Below are 23,314 nucleotides of genomic sequence, written 5' to 3'. Positions count from 1 at the left end.
TGAACAAAAATATTTTGCAGGCCTTAGTTTTAGGACCTAAACATTATATAGACAAACTTTGAAAATCTGAGACGGTGCTGCAATCACTTTCCTGGATTCTATATGGACATATGGATATATACTACAATCATCACCCTGTATTCTAACTGGTATCTCAGTCATTTATCCTGCAATGTGGTATAATTCTGACCTAGCTGACAATGTAGCTTTTAATCCTGTCTAGCTTCTTTCGTCTCTTTATAGTAGCCTATTTCTTCCTTAGTTATATTCTTTAAAACACATCCGTGAAGATTCTCAATCATCCAGGTCATAGTTATCCAAAAAAGGTTAAGTTAAGGGCAACTGGATTTGGCTGTAGATTCCTGAAGACATTTCACCTCTCATCCAAGAGGCCTCTTCAGCTCTGGCTGGCTGGTGGGGAGTCCCAGGTATTTTACCTCTGTGGGATCATTGTCAAGGCCGTCATGTGATTTGGTAGTTAGTTCTCATGGTACTTTCAACGACCATCGTTAAGGGTCATTGGAGTCATCTGTGGCCGGGTGTGAATGGTTGTTAAATCTCCTGGACAGGGATGAAAGGACAGTATTGTAGGTGGGTGATAAGTGGTGTCATAGACCTCCTCTTCTGCTGAGGGATGGTTGCTCTACTTTGACGTAGATGGCGTCCTTCACACCTCTTTCAAACCATTTGTCTTCCCTATCCAAAATGTGCACATCGTTGTCCTCGAAGGAGTGTCCCTTGTCCTTTAGGTGTAGGTACACTGCTGAGTCTTGACCTGAGGAGTTGGCCTTCCTGTGTTGAGCCATGCATATATTTAGAGGTTGTTTTGTTTCCCCAATGTATAAGTCTGAGCATTCTTCATTGCATAGGACTGCATATACTAGACTGCTTTTCTTGTGTTTGGGTGTGCGGTCTTTTGGATGGACCAGTTTCTGCCTGAGTGTGTTGCTGGGTTTGAAAACCACAGGGATGCAGAGCTTGTTGAAGATCCTCCTGAGTTTCTCAGATACTCCAGACACTTATGGGATGACGATGTTGTTTTGTTTATTCTTTTTTTCTTGACTACCCGCAGTGCTGTTGTTCTTCTTGGATCTTGTGGCTGTTTTCACAAAGGTCCAGTTGGGGTATCCACAGGCTTTGAGTGCATCCTTCAGGTGTTGGTGCTCCTTCTCTTGGCCACGGACACTCGTTGGCTCAGTGTTGCAGGGTTCTGATAACTCCAAGCTTATGTTCAAGAGGGTGGTGAGAGTTGAAGAGTAAGTATTGGTCTGTATGAGTGTGTTTCCTGTATACTTGGATGTGAAGGCTCCTGTCTTCTTCAATATGCACAGCACAGTCCAAGAAGGCCAAGCTGTTGTTCTGGACGTCCTCTCATGTGAACTTGATGTTATGGTCGACAGAGCTGATGTGTTCTTGGTTGATGGTTTCCTCCTTCTGTAGCTGTTGCAGGCATTCTATGACCTTCTTCTCATAATCACTGGTGGGATCCCACCTCAGTGTTTCATAAGTGTTAGTGTCACTGAGTAGTTTGGTAACCTTGTCATGGTAGTCAGCAGTGTTGAGGATTACTGTGCACCTTCCTTTATCAGCTGGTAGGATGGTGATGTTTTGGTCCTTCCTCAGTGTTGTCACAACCTTTCTTTCCTGGGTGGTGAGGTTGGAAAGGGGTGCATTTGCGTTGGACAGGGCTGCCGATACCTTCAACCTGAGCTGCTCCGCCTCCATGTCTGTGAGGTTGTTTCTCCTGATGGCTGATTCTGTTGCTGTAATGAGGTCAGCTATGGGTAGCTGCTGTGGTATGATGGCAAAGTTTAATCCTTTGGCGAGGATGTCTTTCTCTGGTTGGGTGAGCCCTCTGTCTGACAGGTTCTTCACCCATCTGTTGTGTAGATCACTCTGTGTGGAAATGTCTTTCTGTTGCCCCCAGATAAGTACTTCAAGATAAGTAATGTGTGGCTGGGAAAACAAAACCTTGTGCACCCTCAATATGGGGGTAATTTGAAATGTACATTACATTACCTTTTTGAAAATGTATGGATATGGAGGCCTGAGGCAACCAGGGCCTATTATGTACCAGCCCTCTAATATAAAGCAGATCTACAGTAATTGTCTGCTTACAAACTTTAAATTGAATAAGCGTGGGAAAGTCGTGAATTTTGAGATATATCTGGTGGTGTCCTAAAATCATTACACTAAAAATGTGTTCTATGTTACGAAGTATCAGCTTGTGGTTGAAAAAGTGTACTTCAGAGCTACATTAATTTACCTCAAAAACGCCTACAACAGGAAGGGTACACAGTAGGTATGTCAGTAATTCACTGGTCTTAAAGGATATCAGTAGAGCATTTCCAGCAGCTGAGTTCGGAAAAAAATGACCCAGTAGAATTAGTGTATGCTTTACATTTGTGGTTGAAGTCATCTGAAGTTTGTGATGAGCATATAGTAAAAGATATAAACATCCCAGTTATATTCACAGTGGCTCAGTGGTCAAATCCCCTTCGTGTGTGGAGTTTGCATGCTCTCCCTGTGTTTGTGTGGGTTTCCTCCGGGCTCTTCAGTTTCCTCCAACTGGTTTCTGCTAGGATTAATACTCCTGTCAGTGACCTTGACCGGGGCACTGGCAAAAAGACCTGGAGTTGGTCCCCGGGCACCCGCAGCTGCCCACCACTCCTAGCTCCAGTGTGTGTGTGCACTCACTGCTTGCTCTCTGGTGTATAGGATGGCTTAAATGCCGAGGTGCATTTCACTGCATTTCACTGCTCAGGTGAGACATTTTAGTTGTAATAATTCATAAAGCACAACGAAAATCTGGAATATAGGTTTCCTCTAGTAGTACCTTAATATTGCAATTAAGTGGAATTGACTATGATACAAACAAGACAAATTCTACTCTAGGCCTGCTGCATGTTAGAGAGTTTGTACATAATAGGCCAGGGTCCACATATACTTCCCCCTGCTTGCTACAAAGGTGATTAAGGTCTCAGTATATACACATTTTCTGAAAGCTGATTTAATGTAGATTATAAATTACTCCCATTTTTAGGGTGCACAAGTTTTTGTTTTCTCAGCCACACACCTTAAACTTTGTGAATAGGTGATTACTGTAGGCCTACTGTAAGTTAGAGGCTTGGTACATAACAGGCCCTGGTTGCTACAAAGGTCATTCAGACTTTAATATCTATACATTTTCTGAAAGGTACTACAATGTAGATTATAAATTTCCCCCATCTTGAGAGTGCACAAGTTTTTGTTTTCCTAGCCACACAATTTAAAGTTTGTGAGTAGGTGATTATCATAGGCCATCTGTATGTTCCTGGGTCAGCGTATGCTACAGGTTACTTTAATGTAGATTTGTAATTGTCCTCATACTGCAGGTGCAGAAGTTATTGTTTTTCTGAGCAAGTCCACAGCCGAAACAACTGACTTTAGAACATTAACAGGCCTGAAGTTGGTCACTCCGTTAGTCCAGGTTACCATTCAAAGGCTATTCAGGCCTCAGTTAAGAAATATTTTTAATATCATGATGATTATGGTTTAATATAATGTAACATAATATGATACAATATAATACATAATTTCATGTAGACACTTCCCTTTAGTAGGCCTATAACAGGTTGTTGTGCTGTTGGTATTAATTGTAAAAATGAAAAAAAGGAAGAAAAAGTAATTCATTCTTAAAACAGGGGATTTTTTTGCACATATGTTACTTAATATTTTACTTTGTGTTTCACAGTTTCAGCACGAGATAGACATCTTTTTTTTTGTTGTTTATTGGTTTATTTATTCATTTCTGAAAATGATATTCCCAGAAAGTAGAAATATATACTGTATAGACATATACTATATGTCTATATTGTTAGTGCTGTACCAGTCACTGTCAATATTATTATATTTTTTCACTTGCTACAGCAACTGTAAAATGTCAATGAAATTATATGCAAGTAAATACTTTAACGTACCATTGTAGTTACAGTGCTATTGTAGTTATAGTACCATTGTAGTTATAGTACCATTATAGTTATAGTACCGTTGTAGTTATAGTACCATTGTAGTTATAGTACTGTTGTAGTTATAGTACCATTGTAGTGATAGAACCATTATAGTTATAGTGCCGTTGTACTTATAGTACCATTGCAGTTATAGTACCATTATAGTTATGTATGTAGTTGCTTGTTGTGAAGACACAACATGCAATGTGCAGCTTGGAGGGTAACCATCACCTATCATTTCTAGTACTTTCTACTTCTTTAAAATGTCATTATTAAAATATTAAATATTTTCTTTATGAAGAAGTATCATCAAATAATGTGAAACCAGTTGTTTATTTAAAATGATATATACAGTTTAAACACATATTCATTACAGTCATGCAGAAATAACAGCTGGAAAAAAGTGAAGTGCAAATTCTAGAATTGATATGATTACAACACAGTACTATCAGAGCAGTGCGTGAAATCCTTCTCATTAGTTTTTTTGTTTTGTTTGTTTGTTTTTTGTTAAATTGTTTAAAAATATACAGAGGTAATGAATTCACAACCTTGTGTAATAAGACAGAGGGAATTTAAAGACACAACTTGAACTGTACAAAGCCAAAAAAGAAACATTTTTGAAAACATTCAGGCATAAGGAAGTATGATCATTCTTTTTCTTCGGTACAAAACTCCTCAAATCAGCTGTTAATGTGAAAGCAACCTAACATTCACATGTGTGTGCGTGTGTGTGTGTGTGTGCATATATATATACACACACACACACATACATATATATGTATATATCAAATCAGTCATTAATGTGAAATCTACCTAACACACACATTATGTGATTTGCTCTTAGATGGTGAACACAGATGTTTCAACATGAATTATGCATAGAAAATTTATGTAACCACTTTATTCCACTAGCAAGTTGTACACATATTGTAATACAGAGACAAAAACCTACAATTTACACCATTTACTCAAGTAAATTCTTCAGTCAGAGCAGTGATCATTCTGTGAAAGATACAGAATCATTTGTTCAGTTCAACCATAAATCATGTTAGTGTATGATGACAGTGACTCAGTGGGGTGGGAACTGAAGGGTTGGTCTTTTTGACCTCAGTGGGGTGAAGTTAGACTAGCACCGCAGTTTGAATGTCACTGCCGTTGCTTGCACTGTTGCTGCTGCTCTCTTGAGCCAGACACATAACTCCACTTTTCTCTACGGGTATTACAGCAGGGAACCCTTTGTCTCCCAGCCCCAGAATCAAACTGACATCCTGAGAACAAGCAAGCCTGTTCAGTGGCACGACTGGGACTGAATAAAGATTTAAAAAGGACCCATATCCTCATCTGATAATTCAAATATGCTTACATTAAAACCATGTTAAATCTAGCACATGAAACACGGTAAGTCACACACAGAGGCAGATTACAGGAACAAGAGCACAACAGAAAGATCTTATTAAACAGAAGATAAGGGTAAACCAAATTAGAGTGGCTTCAAAGACAAGCTTTACATCACTGTTCTCTAAAGTTTTCAATATCAAAAAGTGTCTGGATTAAAAAAAACAAACAAAAAGCACAAGATATTTACAGAAATTTAAGAAGACAAATGTGAACAATGTACAGAACACTGAATTGTTTTGAACTTTTACATGTGTAAAAATCAGAGGCAGATTTGTTATTTTATTCTTTGGTAGGGAAAAAACCTACATGAAGGAACTGGATAGTGACTTTGGGACAGAGTGGGCCACCGCCTGATAACTCATAATACTGTTCTCCATGGAAACGCCCCAGGACTGTAGTTACCATTATTCAAAGGTCACTCTTGACTGTATAAAAACTGAGGACAGGTTTAAAGGAAAGTGCTAACACAGAACAATGTGGGGAGGAGCAAAACTGAGAGTACTGACTTTGAACTGGGATATCTGAGAGTACTGACTTTGAACTGGGATATCTGAGAATACTGACTTTGAACTGGGATATCTGAGAGCACTGACTTTGAACTGGGATATCTGAGTGTACTGACTTTGAACTGGGATATCTGAGAGTACTGACTTTGAACTGGGATATCTGAGTGTACTGACTTTGAACTGGGATATCTGAGAGTACTGACTTTGAACTGGGATATCTGAGAGTACTGACTTTGAACTGGGATATCTGAGAGTACTGACTTTGAACTGGGATATCTGAGTGTACTGACTTTGAACTGGGATATCTGAGTGTACTGACTTTGAACTGGGATATCTGAGAGTACTGACTTTGAACTTGGATATCTGAGAGTACTGACTTTGAACTGGGATATCTGAGAGTACTGACTTTGAACTGGGATATCTGAGTGATGTGGAGTGAAGCAGCATCTTTTACTGCTGGCCTACAGGTTCAGAGAGTCTGTAAAGCTGTTTTTGCTTGGTCAGGCCATGGAGGACACACACTGATACACTTTCTCAATCTCAAAATGTAAACAACAAAACTACTGGTAAATATCAGTCTGCTGGAATAAAATGTCAGAAAAATCACAAAAAGACTGAAGTACAAGGACAAAAACAGGCCTGAATATCCACGTGTCACCATCTTGAGTAAGTCTTTCATCACATATGAGCATTTCATTTAACCATGCGTCACCATCTTCTGTAAGTTTTTAATCTGTCTGTAACATATTTGTGATTTTACAGTTATACAGTAAAGTGTTAGTCATACACATGCAATCAAGCCATTGATTCAATTATCTATGCAAGATAGAAAGTCGATTTGTCTACTCTTGATGATGTAGTAATGTTAAACTCTACTATGTCTCTCTCTCTTTCTCTCTCTCTCTCTCTCTCTCTCTCTCTCTCTCTCACACACACACACACAGAGGCAGATTACAGGAACAAGAGATCATCCTTACAATGCATGGAAAAACTACTGTGGGTGACACACTCTGTGCAAACACAGTGAGGAGTAAGAGAATGGACTTCACTCATGGCCTTCGTTCTCTTTCGGTAAGGCTTGGCACGAATCTCTTTTGTGCATAACAGGGTAAGGGAATGCTGCTCCACTGCACGTGTCATAGGTCAGTTTTTTGAGGCGGGACAGCGTCTTGATGCTGCCAGGAGGACGTCCCGGGCTGACCTTGTAGCCTGCTGCCCGGGTAGTGCCCAGCGGTCTCCCGGGACTGGTCTTGAACCCAGCTGCTCTGGTGGTTCCTAGGGGCCGGCCAGTGCTGGTTTTGTAGCCGGCGGACTTTGTGGTTCCCAGTGGCCTTCCCCGTCTACCAGACTTGCCTGGCTGTTTTTTTTTTTTGGATTCCTCGGGCTTGTTGTTGTTGTTGTTGTTGTCCTTGGTGCTGACTGGCTGCGTGTGTGAGGTGCCGTGGGCGTGGAGCCTCTGGCAGGGCATGGCTTTGAGAGGGCTCTGGGTCGGCAGAGGGAGGGGGGACAGGGACATCTGCAGGGAGGGCATGGGAGGGTGTGTGGGGTAAAACTTGTTGACCTGGGCAGTGCAGAGGTTGAAGTGACTAGCAGGATGCCTGCCATCCTCTGCCAGACATGAAGGCCTGGCACTCATGCAGTACTCAGTGGAGCTGCTGGTAACCTGGGTAACCTGCCGTATCATTGTCTGCAGAGACAAAGGGAGACATGTTTACAATCACACTTAGTTACATACCTCACACGGCTCATGTACCAAAAGATCATTCCATAACACAAGCACTCCACTATCATTATTTTAAAAAGACATCACTTGATTAATGAAAAATGAAGCTATCACAGCACTGCCTGGTCTGACTCAGAAACAATCATTCACTCATGCCTCATTAACCTGTGCTGCAGAAAAGGCAATCACAATTTCTCTGGGAAGACATTAAAAGGGCTGAAAAAAGAACACACCACATCATAGTTTCACACTGACTATCATGGAGAAGTGATTATATATACTGTAGAGGTGGGTGGCCTGTGGAGGGTTCATGGGTGGAGTTTGCATTTATATTTAGATTCCTCATCATTCTCACTAAAAAACAACTGGAACATTGGAAACTCTTTAACGGGACACTCTATGATTTCATCATAATCAAAGTGTCCGTTCTGTGTACAATCAATTAACTTTTCACAACAGACAAGCTTTACATTTATCAAAATAATTTTTTATAAAATAATGTTACAGACATACATACTCATCTGTAGCTATTCACATCATATAAGATATGAGGACGGTCTAAGACAGTGTGTATCAAAATGAACTTTTCTCTGTTATTACAGATGGGATGATCCATACCATGAGGTCCTTTTAAAAACGCAGTATGGGCAGAGACAGAGAGAGAGAGAGTGAGAGAGAGAGAGAGAGAGAGAGAGAGAGAGAGAGAGAATGAATGAGAGAGAGGCAATTTTAAATTACACTGCTTATGCAAAACTCAACATGACACAAATTCATTCGCAAATTCATTCGCAACCTAACTCCAAACTCAACTCACATCTAAGAGACTCCGTTATTATCTGGCTGTGTGTGACAACAGTGTGAGAAATTGATAACTTGTTTCCAGCCTTTTCTGTCATGATGGAGTGTCAGTTACAAATGACCTTGTGCTATAGAGACTTTTATAAAGCGTTGGCTACACGGGCGGCTGCGGTGTTAAAACACAGTTACCAAAATGCTACACTGTCGTATCAGATAAATAAGCAGACAGACTGGATGGCGGAAAGTGTTTTGCTGCGCCATTTGTAGTATTGATGAGTAGAAAGATCATTCGTATTCGTAGCAGAACTATTTACTGACTAATAGCATAGTTGCTTACACAAATCTTATGGCTGTAGGCTATTAGCCTGTAGAAACTGTATGTCCGTGGTCTTAGAAGAGATGCGAAATCTCCGTAATCGGTCGGTCACTCCAGTAAGACATAGCATATATAGAGACAAATGTCTCAAATTACAACGAATTTCACAATTCACTCATATACCACAGCTGATGCTTCCCTCAACAAAGAGATCTTTATCATGACGAGTCAGAGAAGAACGGTGCCGTCTGGTTGTTTTATGTGCATGCTACACAAGACGCATGTTAAAAAATGCACGGTTTTTCAAATCCCATAAATTACTGTACCTCGAATGTTTGTGTAGGGTTAAATATAAAAATGATCTCCCATCCTTCAAATTTTAACGTTGATTCATTTTTATTCCGGTTAATCGCGGGCAATCGACACGAAATCTACAAAGTCAAATGCAATCGCTTTGGCGACGCAAAAGTAGCTATTATGTTTAAGGGTCTCGTTGCAGAGAGGTGTACATGAAATGGGCAGCCATTTTCACTAAAAATTAATAAGCACAGGGAGACGGAGCGTGCGCACACTGACGTAAGAGAACTGCTGCAATACCTAAACAGAAAACAGTAAAATGCTTCTTTTCTGCTGTCTGGTTTCTCTGTTCTGTATTTTCGTTGAGTTCACATTACATCGGTATATTTAATCACAAAAAGGAAGCGGCTCGATCAAGCTTGCGCGTCCGTGGTTACGTCACGTACCGGGTCATTGAGCTCACGAGGGCCGAAAGACGCACAATAAATGTGAAGCCATAGAACGTTAAAGGTACGGTGCATTTCGTAGAGGCAAACGTTGCAGCTATTGTTTTAAATACATAAAGATTGCAGAGGGTTTTTTCAGTTCAGTACCAATCTGAAGTGTAACTAAGGCAAATCAATGTATGAACAAAGACATCTGACCCTGCTAAAACATCTGAATACGTTTTAATTGCAAATATCTATGATGTAACAGATTCAACACATTCCCTATTCGTTTGAACTGTATTATCGAACTGCCATACTACTAATGCACACAAAAGGACACAAGGGTTGTAGTTTCAAGCGACACATTTAATATTTCCATAAAGTCACACAGAAAATCCTGCAAAAGACATTTGACTAGCATGTCTGATAAACTGCCTAAGACTGAGTGACTTGAAGACAAGGGTCAGAACAAAACAAACCACAAAAAAAAATCCCACAGATTTTAAAGACGCATAATCTGAACAAGTTATTAACTAAGGACAGACCGCAGGGAAAGAAAGTTTTTGACTTTTAGGCGGGTCAAAATGATCTGTGGATACCTCAGCGATCGAGAGCAAACAAAATGAAGATTTTACCTATTTGCACACACTACACACCAATTGAAAATGATCTTTGCAGAACTTCTGGATAAAAGACAGTAAAAGAATAAGGGGGTAGAAAGATAAAAACCTCTAAATCAGTGCTATCAGGACTTCTCATGGTTTACATTACATTTCACACAATGTCCTGGCAATCATACTTTTAACCAGAGACAATAAAGAGTGTGTGTGTGTGTGTGTTTGTCGATGTGAAATAGAGGAAGAGTGTGTGTGTGTTTGTCGATGTGAAATAGAGGAAGAGTGTGTGTGTTCTCCATATGGGTACACCTATAAAACCTTGTATCTTCCTTTGATGGCTGGCTGGTAAGAGTTTTGCTGAAAAGTAAAAAAATATAAAAACACAACTTAGAAAATAAGGATTTTCTGGGACAAATATATGTTTATTCACATTAATGGTGATTTCTGTAATCACGTGAATCTACACATGGATATAACTCACATTACAATATGTAAGTTAAATACTTATTAAACACAGAAAATATACAAAAATGTCATGAAGTGAAAGTGAAAGAAAGGTCATTGCTCCATTAAAGTTAAACTTACCAGTCGGATAAGCTCCTCTTTAATGAGTCTTGTGATCTCTGCTTTGGCTTTTTGTACAGCCAGCTCATTCGCACCTACAAAACAAAGTTTAACACATCACACACTATTTAATCACTGTGCCAATCTGTATGTGGCCTTGGATCTGCTGACAGGCAGTAACACTGCCTATTCCACTCACTCTCGATAGCCAAGTAGATCTTGCGCTCCCCCTCCTTGGGCTCTTTGCCTGGGGGGAAGTAGGTTCCTCTGATGGTTATGGCAGCCTCAGAATACTCGCCGATCCTCTGCAAAGCCTCCTTCGATGTGACCTTCCACCGGGCAGTCTAGAGGAAAGAGAACCCAAACACACATTCGTCAGCCCTGTTAACCTCATCTCTGACCCACGCCAGGCCTGTTAATTCCATCTCTGACCCACGTCAGCCCTGTAAACCTCATCTCTGACCCACGTCAGCCCTGTTAACTCCATCTCTGACCCATGTCAGCCCTGTTAACTCCATCTCTGGCCCACGTCAGCCCTGTTAACTCCATCTCTGGCCCACGTCAGCCCTGTAAACCTCATCTCTGACCCATGTCAGCCCTGTAAACCTCATCTCTGACCCACGTCAGCCCTGTTAACTCCATCTCTGACCCACGCCAGCCCTGTTAACCTCATCTCTGACAGTACAGCGCTCTATGTACAGACTACAGCTGGATTAATATTCACTGCACTGCCCACGTCTGCCCAGACACTCCAGCCTCTCCATTATAACAGCTTCAGACATTCAAAGTGCCGTACATGACCAGTCTATTGCTCCACAATGCTGACTGTAGCACAGAGGGTCCTCATAGACAGGCCGCACCTAACACTGCTTTAGAATTACAGGGAACTGGATTAACAGTGTGACCACTGGCGTGCGCAGTGCGGTACCCAGGGTAACCCAGGGCGTCTACCTGAGGGAAGTCGTTGATCTCTAGCTCCTCTTCGTATCTCTTGATGCTCTCAGCCTGCTCAGCCGCCTGACGCTCCTCCTCTAGCTTCTCCACGGGGATGTAGTTCAGCTTGGCGTTAATCTTCTCGGCTAACTGCTCGGCGATGGTTTTAGCGGAGACAGAGGGAGCGATTATGGTTCCACCCCTCAGGATGGCGTTGGTGGCCTGCTGCATCACATCCTGTCCCCAGACACAGGGTCCCAGTTAAAAGCGAGCAGATTTAACCAGGACAAACTGAACAATGCGATGCAGCATGTTCATTAAGATCACAGAGCTTCTACCCTCTATGACCTTTTGGTTAAATGTGAAATGGAACTCATTTTAACAAGCACTAGTACAAAAACATAATGACAAATATTCCTCTTCATGTGAGAATGTGTGACTGACAATGTTTCTTCTTGTCAGTTTTGAAAAAATGCTTTTGAATAAATGTTTTAACTGAATACGTAGCTTTATGACCTATATTTTCATGGACATTCTGGTGGAAAGTCACTGAAGTGTTTGGATGGTCTTTCCCAGTTCACACACTAACCTGAGCCTCAGCGCCCAGGTTTTTCTGGGCGTTGATCTTCAGTGCCAGCTTCTTGGCAATCTCTAGTTTCTGGATGTTTCCAGCTGAAGGCGTGGCAAGGCTGCCCAGGGTGGCGGCCGCGGCTGTGACCCCGGCAACCCCTGGGCCGGAAGCGGCTCCACTGCCTCCCGGAGCAGACAAGTCTTTAACCCGCTTCTTAGAGTTAAACATACTCTCAATCTGCTCATCAATCTGTCAGAGAGACACAGGATCCATTTATTACACGTTTATTACACATTGCACATGTGTCAGTCAGAGTCACGCAGTCCATTTACTGTCGCACTGTCGGGGGCTTTTCAGGTCAAGTCTCATACGCTGCCACTTAATATCTGCAAACTAGAGTACTGATGGTCACATCACAGAATGGCCAGCAGGTGGCACTTTTGTGGCAGAATGCTACACACAGCACTGCAGCTGCGAGACACTCACGTCCAGGGCGGTGTCCTCATCATCCGAGTCGTGAAGGCCTAGAGCGGCTTTCTGCAGTTTCTTCCTCTCGTTGGCCAGCGCATGCTCCGTTTCATCAAACTTAAAGCCCTTCCCAGAAAAACCACTACTGCTCTTAATGGTTTTGCCCTCCTGTTGAAACAACACCAGATACAAAGGCTCTTCATTCACATAATGCTGTCACTCCAGGGTAAAGGCAGAGTCATTACAACGCTTCCTCTGAAAACTAACATTAACATCTTAGTGTTCTCACACATTTGCCCATCATACTGATCATTCATTCTGAACACACAGTAGCACTCTGCTCATCATAGCTTACGTCATACATTGTAGTTTATATATTATTATCATTATTATTATTATTATGACTACTACTTGTTATTATATATTATATTATTCTCTTCTACTGATACTCCGTTACTTTTCCCTGTGCGTTGCTTTATATATTTTTTTCTTCTTTCATTATTTAATTTTAATACTGATTAACAGCTTTACGTTTGCACAGTTGTTGGAGTTGTTGTAATTCATTTCACTGCTGTTGTACATGAACAATTAAGCATGTGATAAATGTCTAGAGTCTTGGTTGACAAATCTACACTTGACCTTATGCAGCTAAAAACACTGACCTGTCCATATGAGGGAACAGCCTTTGTTTTAGTTAAACAAATCTCAGCTTTTTAACAACAAGAAGTTTCCACTGTTCAGCAGGGTTACTTGTCAGTCCAACAGTGAGCACTAGTATTTTGAGACGCTGTTGCATTACTCTGTTTAGAGAGAAGAGGCCATGCGGCAAAGACAAGATGAAGAAGTGTTTTTGGATTGGGAATGTGATTGTCTTACAGCTTTCTGTTGCTCCTTAAAGGTGGTCCACAGCTGCTCCAGCTCTGGTGGGACCAGAGACCCAGAAAGTTCCAAGGCTTTGATGATGTCACCCGCGTATCGTGCCTGTTCCTCTGTGATGAACGTGTAGGCATAACCCTGGAACACAGCACGTCACAACAGCTCTATCAACACATATACTACTGCTCCATCAGCACATATACTACTGCTCTATCAGCACATATACTACTGCTCTATCAACACATATACTACTGCTTATCAACACATATACTACTGCTCATCAACACATATACTACTGCTCTATCAGCACATATACTACTGCTCTATCAGCACATATACTGCTGCTCTATCAGCACATATACTGCTGCTCTATCAGCACATATACTGCTGCTCTATCAGCACATATACTACTGCTCTATCAACACATATACTACTGCTCTATCAACACATATACTACTGCTCATCAACACATATACTACTGCTCATCAACACATATACTACTGCTCTATCAGCACATATACTACTGCTCTATCAACACATATACTACTGCTCATCAACACATATACTACTGCTCTATCAGCACATATACTACTGCTCTATCAGCACATATACTACTGCTTATCAACACATATACTACTGCTTATCAACACATATACTACTGCTCTATCAGCACATATACTACTGCTCTATCAGCACATATACTACTGCTTATCAGCACATATACTACTGCTCTATCAGCACATATACTACCACATATACTACTGCTCTATCAACACATATACTACTGCTTATCAACACATATACTACTGCTCTATCAGCACATATACTACTGCTTATCAGCACATATACTACTGCTCTATCAGCACATATACTACTGCTCTATCAGCACATATACTACTGCTCTATCAACACATATACTACTGCTCTATGGACACATATACTACTGCTCTATGGACACATATACTACTGCTCTATGAACACATATACTACTGCTCTATCAGCACATATACTACCACATATACTACTGCTCTATGGACACATATACTACTGCTCTATGGACACATATACTACTGCTCTATGGACACATATACTGCTGCTCTATCAGCACATATACTGCTGCTCTATCAGCACATATACTGCTGCTCTGTCAACACATATACTACTGCTCTATCAGCACATATACTACTGCTCTATGAACACATATACTACTGCTCTATGGACACATATACTACTGCTCTATGGACACATATACTACTGCTCTATGAACACATATACTACTGCTCTATGAACACATATACTACTGCTCTATCAGCACATACTACTGCTCTATGGACACATATACTACTGCTCTATCAGCACATATACTACTGCTCTATCAGCACATATACTACCACATATACTACTGCTCTATCAACACATATACTACTGCTTAAACACCATTAGGAACTTTCTCCAGAAACCAGCACTCATCACACGGCATTCTGTGCAGCGGTGAAACCCTAGGAGCTGATTACAGTGGTGTCTTGTTGTCATGTTTTGTTACATTCCCAGTGACATGAGTGTCGTAAAGCAGTTCTTCCTGGGCCTGTAACCTGAAAATGTCCCTGCTGATAGACCCGGCAAGGAGAGACAGCCGGGCTGAATATTCTGAAAAGGCAGCCAAAATACAACCACACCCAAAACGTTCATAGAGATCTTTCTCTCACAGACTCAAGACTTCTGTGGTAGTCCATGGTGTTGAGGGGCTGGCGTTCGCACCACAGACAAGTTCACTGCACAGACTACATTTCCAACGATCACTCACACATATGGACCTGCTCAATCATAATTTTCACAAAATGTTGAAAATGGAGTTCAAAAATATACAACGTGCAGCTTGTCATCTCAAAGCCCAAACTACCTTTTGAAGAGATTTTGTAAATGAAGGTTCAGTGACTGTGAAACTGATTCCATGAGCACTATGAGTAGGGTACTCAGTCACACAGTTCAGACACAGGGAGGAAACAGGGGCCAATGTATTACCGACAATGAGAAACAAACACACTCAAAACCATCTCACGCATGTCGGCCCTGATTGCAGTTCAAAGCAGGCGCTCAACACCTGCGAGTGTTTGTGTTTAAACGGTGAGAACAGAACAGCCAGTTTTCTTCACTATGGAGGTGAGTCAGGAACATATCACATAGACAAAAAATTACATTAATATTTATTAATCTTCCCAGAATGTGACCAGGCCTCACTGACCTTGTTACCGGCTCGGCCTGTCCGTCCGGCCCGGTGGACATAGTCTTCGTAGTGGTTGGGGCAGCTGTAGTTGACAACCAGGATGAGCTGTTTGACGTCCAGGCCTCGTGCGGCCACAGACGTAGCCACCATGAGCCGGCAGGCACCATTCTTAAAGTCATTGATGATGCTGTCCCTGTCGTACTGGTCAATGCCTATGGAAAACAAAGCATTCAGAGACACTCACTGTCAGAAATGACAACAGGCTGAGTATCAGCTTGCGGTCTGTCATACACCAGTCATGAATCAGTGCAGCTGGCTTTCAACAGGTCAACAACCATCAGCCAAAGACATTATGGTCATAACGCATATTTTACTTCACAGGTATGGAGTGCATGAGCTGAAAGCATCAGAGAGTGATTTGTCTGATGGTGGGCGGGTGAGTGTGGGTGAAGCAGTCTGACGGTGATGGTGCAGCTGCCGTACCTCCGTGCAGAGACATGCAGGGATACGAGGCCTTCATCAGGTCTTTGAGCAGGCCGTCAGCATGCTCCTGTTTGTCCACGAAGATAATGACAGAGCCCTTCTCCTGATAGTGGCCCAGGATCTCCAGCAGCTTCAGGAACTTCTTATCCTCCTCAATCACAATCTGGAGAGAGCAAGGAACAGCCTCAGAGCAATTCAGAGATTTGGGATGAAATTCAGAAATCAATGGCAATTTATAGATCTGTGATGGTACTCTGACATCTATGTTAGCTCATCTGAAGTTCTTGACCTTTTCCAACTCTTCACTGAAACAAAGGTTTCGGATGCTCTGAGCTCACAGTTGAAGGCGATAATCATATACAACAAACTTCACTTTCACTTGAGCAAATTCTAAAGACCAGTAGCTGCTTCCTGTTTATTTATTAGTTCAGTACTTCTCCAAAACTCCTCACAGGTTATAAGTGTTTCGTGAGCAGAATGTAAGGGATAGAACTGTGGACTAGTTTTGTATGAGCTCTCTCGGTTATCTGCTGTGGATGAATTCACTAAGGCCTTTACCACATGCTGCTCCACATCCGAGCACACCACACTCCTGCCTCCAACTTGCACCTCGATAGGTTTTGACAAGATCCGCCGGGCCAACGCCTCCATGGCTCGTGGGAAAGTAGCAGAAAACATCACCGTCTGACGGTCTGGCCTAACATTGTCCACAATCCGCATCACCTGGAGATAACACACACACACAAACTCTGACAGTTCTAATTTAACACATTCATCTCTGGACCTCCGTTCACCACCACCACCATCACGTTTTCTTTCTCAGTCTCAATTTATTCCTTACAATCCCATTTGAGTACCTCATAAAATTGTATCTCCTAGCTTCCATTTTTTGTTTATTCAGCATTTTTGACCATTTTCCACCATTTTCCCTAAGCTTGGTTTGAAGAGTGAGAGCAAAAAAGCCCAGCCTGTTTGACTGAATGAAAAGCAGGAGAAACTAACCTGTGGTTCAAAGCCCATGTCAAACATTCGGTCTGCCTCATCCACGACCACGTAGGTAACTCTCCGCAGGTTTGTCACGCGGCCTAAACACACGCAAACAGTTAATGTCACAGAGAAGGAGACACACAGGCTTTAACACTGGCCAATACACAACTGAACTAAAGAGGCTGGCCTGTATCTAAAGCACATTTACACAATGAAAACACTTCTAAAATGACTAATGCGGCCTGGCTGCTTTAAAAGCTTGTTCCGTTTTCTTGTCTTGCATACCATCTCAGGGCCACAGGGAACCTGTAAAAGTCACATCAAACATTTTAACAGAGAGGGGGCTTTATCATTCATTATCTGAGCGCCTTTTCACCTATAAAGAGAACAAATTCACAGATTACCTCGCATGTGTGGAAGATAAAACACAAAACGACGTGCTAAGCTAAAGCCTTAACCACAGTTACAATGACACGCAGTCGTGCATTAAACTGACCAATACAAAAACAGAATGAAAATAAATTACCCACATAACCTGCACATTTTAGACAGGAATCCTGCAACACGATCTGTCTCTTTACAGGGCAGCGAACACTGAATGTCACCATCTGCACCTACCTTTAGCTGACTATCCCCAGGCAATGCCTTGACTTTACGTTTCCCAAACTAATCAAATAATATTGACAGTTTAGTCAGTGTACCAGACAGGACATTAAGCCAAATAGACGTTTTTATTTTTTATCTGACGTTATCAGTTACACTACCAGAGACAGCTGATTCGTAAAGGCGTAAAGATTCCATTCCATCAGTGAAAGATCTGTCATTCAAGTTACACCACTACAAGTCCCTCGTTTCTTCAAAACTGATTATATTCATCAATGAGTCCTAAAGCGTAAAGTCATGTCAAATATTGCTCAGTTAATATTCAGCTAGACCTGACATCATATCCAATAATACTGCTGATTTTCACAAACATCTGAAAAATACATACCACTGTTGGCACCCAGCATGTCAATCATTCGCCCTGGAGTGCACACGATAATCTCTGCTCCTCTCTTCAGCTCAGCAATCTGTCCACACACACAGAAAACACAGAGGTAGGTCTACGTGCAGGGCTCAAGACTAACGTTTCCACTGGTCGCACTGGTGTTACCAGCTTTTTCAGTTGGTCGCACCAGCACATGATTTGGTCACCTTGTGAAATTCGCCCGACCACTTTTCGCTCTGGGGGCGTGGTAAAGTAAGTCACCTAGCTGAAAAGTTCGAGCGCTTGAATGAAGGTTTTCAGTGGTCCATTTACCATTGGGAGAGTTTGGCCCTGACGACGGTCATGTAACATGCGTCTTTTAATCGTATACATGTTTACATGCTACATATAGCCTTTAGACTCTGCCACCTTGGTCAGACTTTTTTTGTTACTCCCGCCTCTCTAGAGAACGTCACGTACCAAACACATCACAGGATGAACTGACTGGGTCTCGCCTGGCTCTCATTTGCCTGATGATCATCACGTGCTCACATGAATGCGACCACGTGAAACTGGTCACAGATGGTCACAGTCTGGAGCCCTGCACATGTTTCACTGGCACTGAAACTGTTCGTTCAGACATCTGCTGACAGGAAGACATGCTTTGACACCAGCACTCTGAAGCCTCAGAAATACCTGCTCACTGATGCCCGTGCCTCCGTACACACACACCACCCTCAGACCCAGTGGTTTGGAGAACTTTTTACACTCTTTGGTGATCTGCAGGGCCAGCTCTCTCGTAGGGGTCATGATTACAGCTGTAACACAGGAAACGCATCACAACGCCGCAGTCACTCAGAGTGTTTCTGACCTACACACAGCATTCAGAACATCACAGAGCTGGACACAAAGAGGGAGGTCATACCGATGGGCCCCTCCCCTTCCTCCAACGGCCTCTGGTCCAAAATGTGGCGAAACATGGGCAGGAGGAAGGCGATGGTTTTCCCACTGCCCGTCTTAGCGATGCCAATGAGATCGCGGCCGGACATGATGGCGGGTATGGCCTGTGCCTGGATGGGAGTGGGCTTCTCGTAGTTGTGCCTTTGAGAGGAGCAGGAACAGGAACATGTGTCACAGGTAACAACAGAACAGCACTAACTACACTGTGTGTTATGACAGAGCCTCCTGATCACAGCGGAAACACTTATGTTTATCCTCTGTGGTATACTCACTTTTTAAGGGCATTTAAGACTTTCATTGATGTCCCACACTGAACCCATGTCTTGATTGGTTTGGGGCAGCCTTTGCCTTTCACTGTGATCCCCTCCAGTTCCAATCTGTACTCATTCACCTCTGACATGTGTTTGCATGAAACAGTTAATTACATCATAAGTATAATGTAAATATAACAGGCCTCTAATAATCACTGATGTTTCCTAAACGTACCCTCTGCTGTCATTCGGGCCAGCTCAGGGACTTCCACGTAGAAGTTCTTCCGGTACGGCTCATATTCTATCTTCTGATGGTCCACAGGCTCCAGAACCTTTCGCTGCTTGGTCTGAAAGCCAGTGAGAGCAGTCTGCAGGTCCACCTCCTCTTCTTCAGATGAGTACTGCAAGGACAAAACATGGTCAGACTCTCAATTACGCAACGTAGCAAATTATTATCAACAAAAACAGTGCTTTCATTAATAACTGGTCAGTGTCAACAACCTCTGAATTTTTGAAGAATACAGTTTGGTAAGTGAAGCAAACAGAAATTTTTAAACTTTTAAACAACGGCAAATTATGATACATACTTTAAAAATAACACTCTTTCTGGAGGACATGAAGGAGCAGGTCACCTACCTCCATAGCATCCTGATCATTTTCCATTAGCTCTCCCTTCTTCTTGGTGGTGTGTGGTGTTTTTTTGGTTTTCACCACAGTCACAACCTTGGTCACAGTCATCCCTCCCTTCTGTTATGAGAGTTTTGGGAACATTGGTGCCACATCCTAAATCAACATGACTTTCAAAACCTGAAAACTGTTTCAAACTGCTGCTGTTTTTTGCATTCTTACCTTGCCATTTCCCCCTTTCATTGTGCCCATGTTAAACTTCTTCACCTCCTCTTTAACCTCCTCCATGTAGGCATCCAGGGGATCTAGCTCCTCACCAGCCTCTTCCTCCATAGGTTTGCTCTCCTCCGTCACCCCCTCTTTCTCCCCCCCTTTCCCCTCCTCCCCTTCAGTCTCCATTGACACTGGGCCTTCTTCATCATCATCTGAAATCAAGTTCAAATTTCAATCAGGTTTCACATAGATGAAAGCTGATGAATTTGGCTTCCATTTCAAGTTGTGCAATGATGAAGATTCTCACCATCATCATCCTCCAGGCTCCATTTTTTGCCTTGCTTCATCTCCTCAAGCTCTTTCTTGATCTCACCAATGTTCTCCATGGCCTTCTTCCTCTGCTCCTCTCGCCACTTCTCCACACGCTCCTTCCTCTTCCTCATCTCCTCCTCCAATGTGTTATGATCGAAGTCTTGCTGCAGAAAGATCAGATTTAACCAAAGTGTTCTCTCTCCTTGGTAACGACGGTTGCCAAGGATGTTTATGAAAACACAACTTACATCTTCATCTTTCTCCTTTATTTCCTCCTTCTCTTCCTTTATTTTTTTCTTCTCTGCTGACTGCTCTCCGTTGTCTGATTTCTCCTTGCTGTGAGACCTAACGTATAACATAATACAATCATTTCATTAAGGGATAATGGAATCTAATGACCGACTAATACAATCATAACACCTTCAAACACAGTACACAGTGTATGCAGAAAAAGTTTTAGAACCGCAGTTCACCTTTCATCGTTTTTTCGACTTTTACTCGGACTGGAAGATCTTGACCTCCTCCCTCTGCTCCTACTCTTTGACCTCTTGCGATCCCGACTTCTGGATCGCCTCCTGTCTCGACTCCTTGATCGCCTGTAAAGGAAAAAAGAGAGACGTTAACCTTACTATCATAAGGACGTTAGGGGTGAGGAGAGGAGAAATGTGACATAGCCAGTCATGGTAACAGATTGCACGAAACCTTTGACGCTTTCGGTCTCTGGACCGAGACCTCCGGCGCTCTCTGCTTCTGGACCGCTCTCTTCTGCTGTGGTCACGGTTGCGAGAGCCAGCCCGGTCGTCTTTCTTGGAACGCTTCGAGTCTGGCGATCTACTTTTGGATCTGCTTCCAGAGCGTCCCCTGGATGATGACCGTTTCCTGTAATGCCTGTAATTAACAAATGATTTTATTTATTTTTCGTATAAGTAAACTTACAACAATTATACGAGTAGCCAAATGTTTCATCGGTCGCTTTACTTTGGCAGAGAGTAAAGTAAAGAAAGACGCGCACGTAATTTCAAATCCCTTTTGATATTAGCGAGCTAGCAAACTATTTGTCAAGAACCTGATAGGTACGGGAACATTAGCGTAAACGTTCAGAGTTTTTTGGGTTTAGACGGTGACTTTCCTCATACAATCGCTGGCAACGTAATTTCACGCATGTGTGGTCTTTACACTTATGTTTTAGCTGAACTGTAGATAACCTTAGCTTGCTAACATGACAATAAGTTACGATAGGCTTCTAGTTGTCTCCTCAATACTAGTTAATTTTCCATGTTTAGGAATTATACTTTAAATTAGCGGCATCGTTAAACGAAGGAAATGTGCACACCATTATTCTTACCTTGATTCTCGTCCCATGCTTAACGTACTGCGTATTCACTCCAGCTTATGTAGCCTTATTTTTCGGTACTACGCGCTAGTTCCAAGGTAGATTCTAAGCGGACACACATTGACGATGCTCCAAGATGGCGGCTGCAGGAGAAATTTTCAAAATATAAGTGCACTTGTGTAATTGGACGTAGTGTGGCACTGTCACGGTAGCAGTCATAATTGTCTGAAGTATGACGGATATAAACGTGAATGCTGCCGCGTGAGGTAAATGTAGAGGGCCTTTTCTATCGCCTCTTCTGAAGGTTTCGTCTACAGTTGTTTAGTTTTCTTTGGTTTTCCGCAGTGCTGTTTGATTTTGGAATCATCACTACTCAACTTTCAAAATAAGACTCCAATGGCCTTTCCGCTCCTCGTTGATTAAGAGTTTAAATAGCACAAAGTAAATGTTGGGTCTAAGACGTGGTTGTTAAGTCTTTGACTATGGATTTGGAAGGGGGGGGGTGTTAAACTATGTGGCACTCCAGTCTGGTGGTCTGGCTTTACATGGGCTGTCATAGTACTCATATATAATCCATACAAATACAGTAGCTGTGTAGTCACTCTACACAGCTCTAACTTTGAAAACACACACAATGAGATCACTCACTGAGGTATGGTAATGTGTTGTTCTTTTTTTCTTTTTTTTTAATTCATACCAATTTTTCAGTCTGATTTTAAGGAGGGAGCACTTGTGAGAGGTTGTGGTCATGGGCTGTATATTAGCATGGGTCTATGTTAATGGCAGCCACATTTTCTGAATTCAGTTCCCCCCATTAGTTAAGTGGAAAGCCTGACATGAACTTCAGTGTTTAGTGTGTTTTGTCATTATGTGGTCTGCACTCTCTTCTTGAACTGTTGTCATTAATCATTATTTGTTCTCATGCATCAGTAAAGCATGTGAGTGCATTCGCAATCACATCAGCAGGACCCAGCAATATCAACGCTATGCATCCTGCCACCATGACCCACGCAACACCGTGCTCAGGTCACCTCAGCCTTTAGAGCGTTTCGTACAGGTGTCGGAAGCATCATGAGCCAGTGGAAGGCTTGTTCAGTATGCTACCCCAGCTCAGGGGTCTCTGTTAGGGATAACCCAGGCTCTCTGACCCATTGTGGGGCCTAGCAGAATGTTCGCTGTGGTATTAGGGTCAGAGGACACACACATATCCTCACATGACCTGTACACATCCCCATATGCTCATATCCATAGGTCTACACATCCTCCCATTCACAGAACTAAAGAGTAATTCACACAGATTGACATGAACTGGAGGGTTATAAAGAGTACACTCTCTCCAGTCTCGGGTGTGAGTCTGAGGTGCTTGTTATCCAGGGCGGACAAGGTCAAAGGCCTCGTGGAGCGTGGGTATATCTTTGAACGAGAAATTGTTTTCTTTGGTCAGTAACATCAAGACTCAGTCACAGTAACATC

General features: G+C 42.4%; 2 protein-coding genes and 1 pseudogene across 4 annotated transcripts; all 3 read right to left on the bottom strand.

Moving 5' to 3' along the window:
• Positions 1-509: 509 nt before the first annotated feature.
• Positions 510-5,792, bottom strand: LOC115829684 (uncharacterized; annotated as a pseudogene).
• Positions 5,793-6,938: 1,146 nt separating this feature from the next.
• Positions 6,939-7,577, bottom strand: c16h5orf24 (chromosome 16 C5orf24 homolog). Its single transcript, XM_030793851.1, has one exon. The coding sequence runs from the start codon at positions 7,575-7,577 to the stop codon at positions 6,939-6,941; it is 639 nt and encodes a 212-aa protein (XP_030649711.1).
• Positions 7,578-9,806: 2,229 nt separating this feature from the next.
• ddx46 (DEAD (Asp-Glu-Ala-Asp) box polypeptide 46) lies at positions 9,807-21,944 on the bottom strand. Of its 3 annotated transcripts, none has more exons than XM_030793462.1 (23): positions 21,854-21,944; positions 21,211-21,396; positions 20,982-21,104; positions 20,753-20,853; positions 20,504-20,668; positions 20,206-20,408; positions 19,993-20,103; positions 19,592-19,757; positions 19,378-19,498; positions 19,071-19,246; positions 18,842-18,963; positions 18,170-18,248; positions 17,194-17,276; positions 16,750-16,914; positions 16,192-16,354; positions 15,727-15,920; positions 13,485-13,622; positions 12,627-12,776; positions 12,153-12,389; positions 11,588-11,806; positions 10,836-10,980; positions 10,658-10,731; positions 9,807-10,429 (listed from the first exon to the last, which is right to left on the bottom strand). In XM_030793462.1, exons 1-23 carry the CDS (start codon positions 21,868-21,870, stop codon positions 10,382-10,384), a joined length of 3,186 nt encoding a protein of 1,061 aa, XP_030649322.1. In that variant the 5' UTR covers positions 21,871-21,944; the 3' UTR covers positions 9,807-10,381. The 3 variants fall into 3 exon arrangements, with proteins under 3 accessions (XP_030649322.1, XP_030649321.1, XP_030649320.1); XM_030793461.1 differs by having other exon boundaries at positions 12,159-12,389; XM_030793460.1 differs by having other exon boundaries at positions 12,159-12,389; positions 20,504-20,672; positions 20,757-20,853.
• Between the last annotated feature and the right edge of the window lie 1,370 nt (positions 21,945-23,314).

Source organism: Chanos chanos, chromosome 16 (genome assembly GCF_902362185.1).
Source record: "Chanos chanos chromosome 16, fChaCha1.1, whole genome shotgun sequence".
Classification (NCBI taxonomy): domain Eukaryota; kingdom Metazoa; phylum Chordata; class Actinopteri; order Gonorynchiformes; family Chanidae; genus Chanos; species Chanos chanos.
Note: the sequence above shows the minus strand (reverse complement) of the source record. Positions and strands in the feature narration are given on the sequence as shown.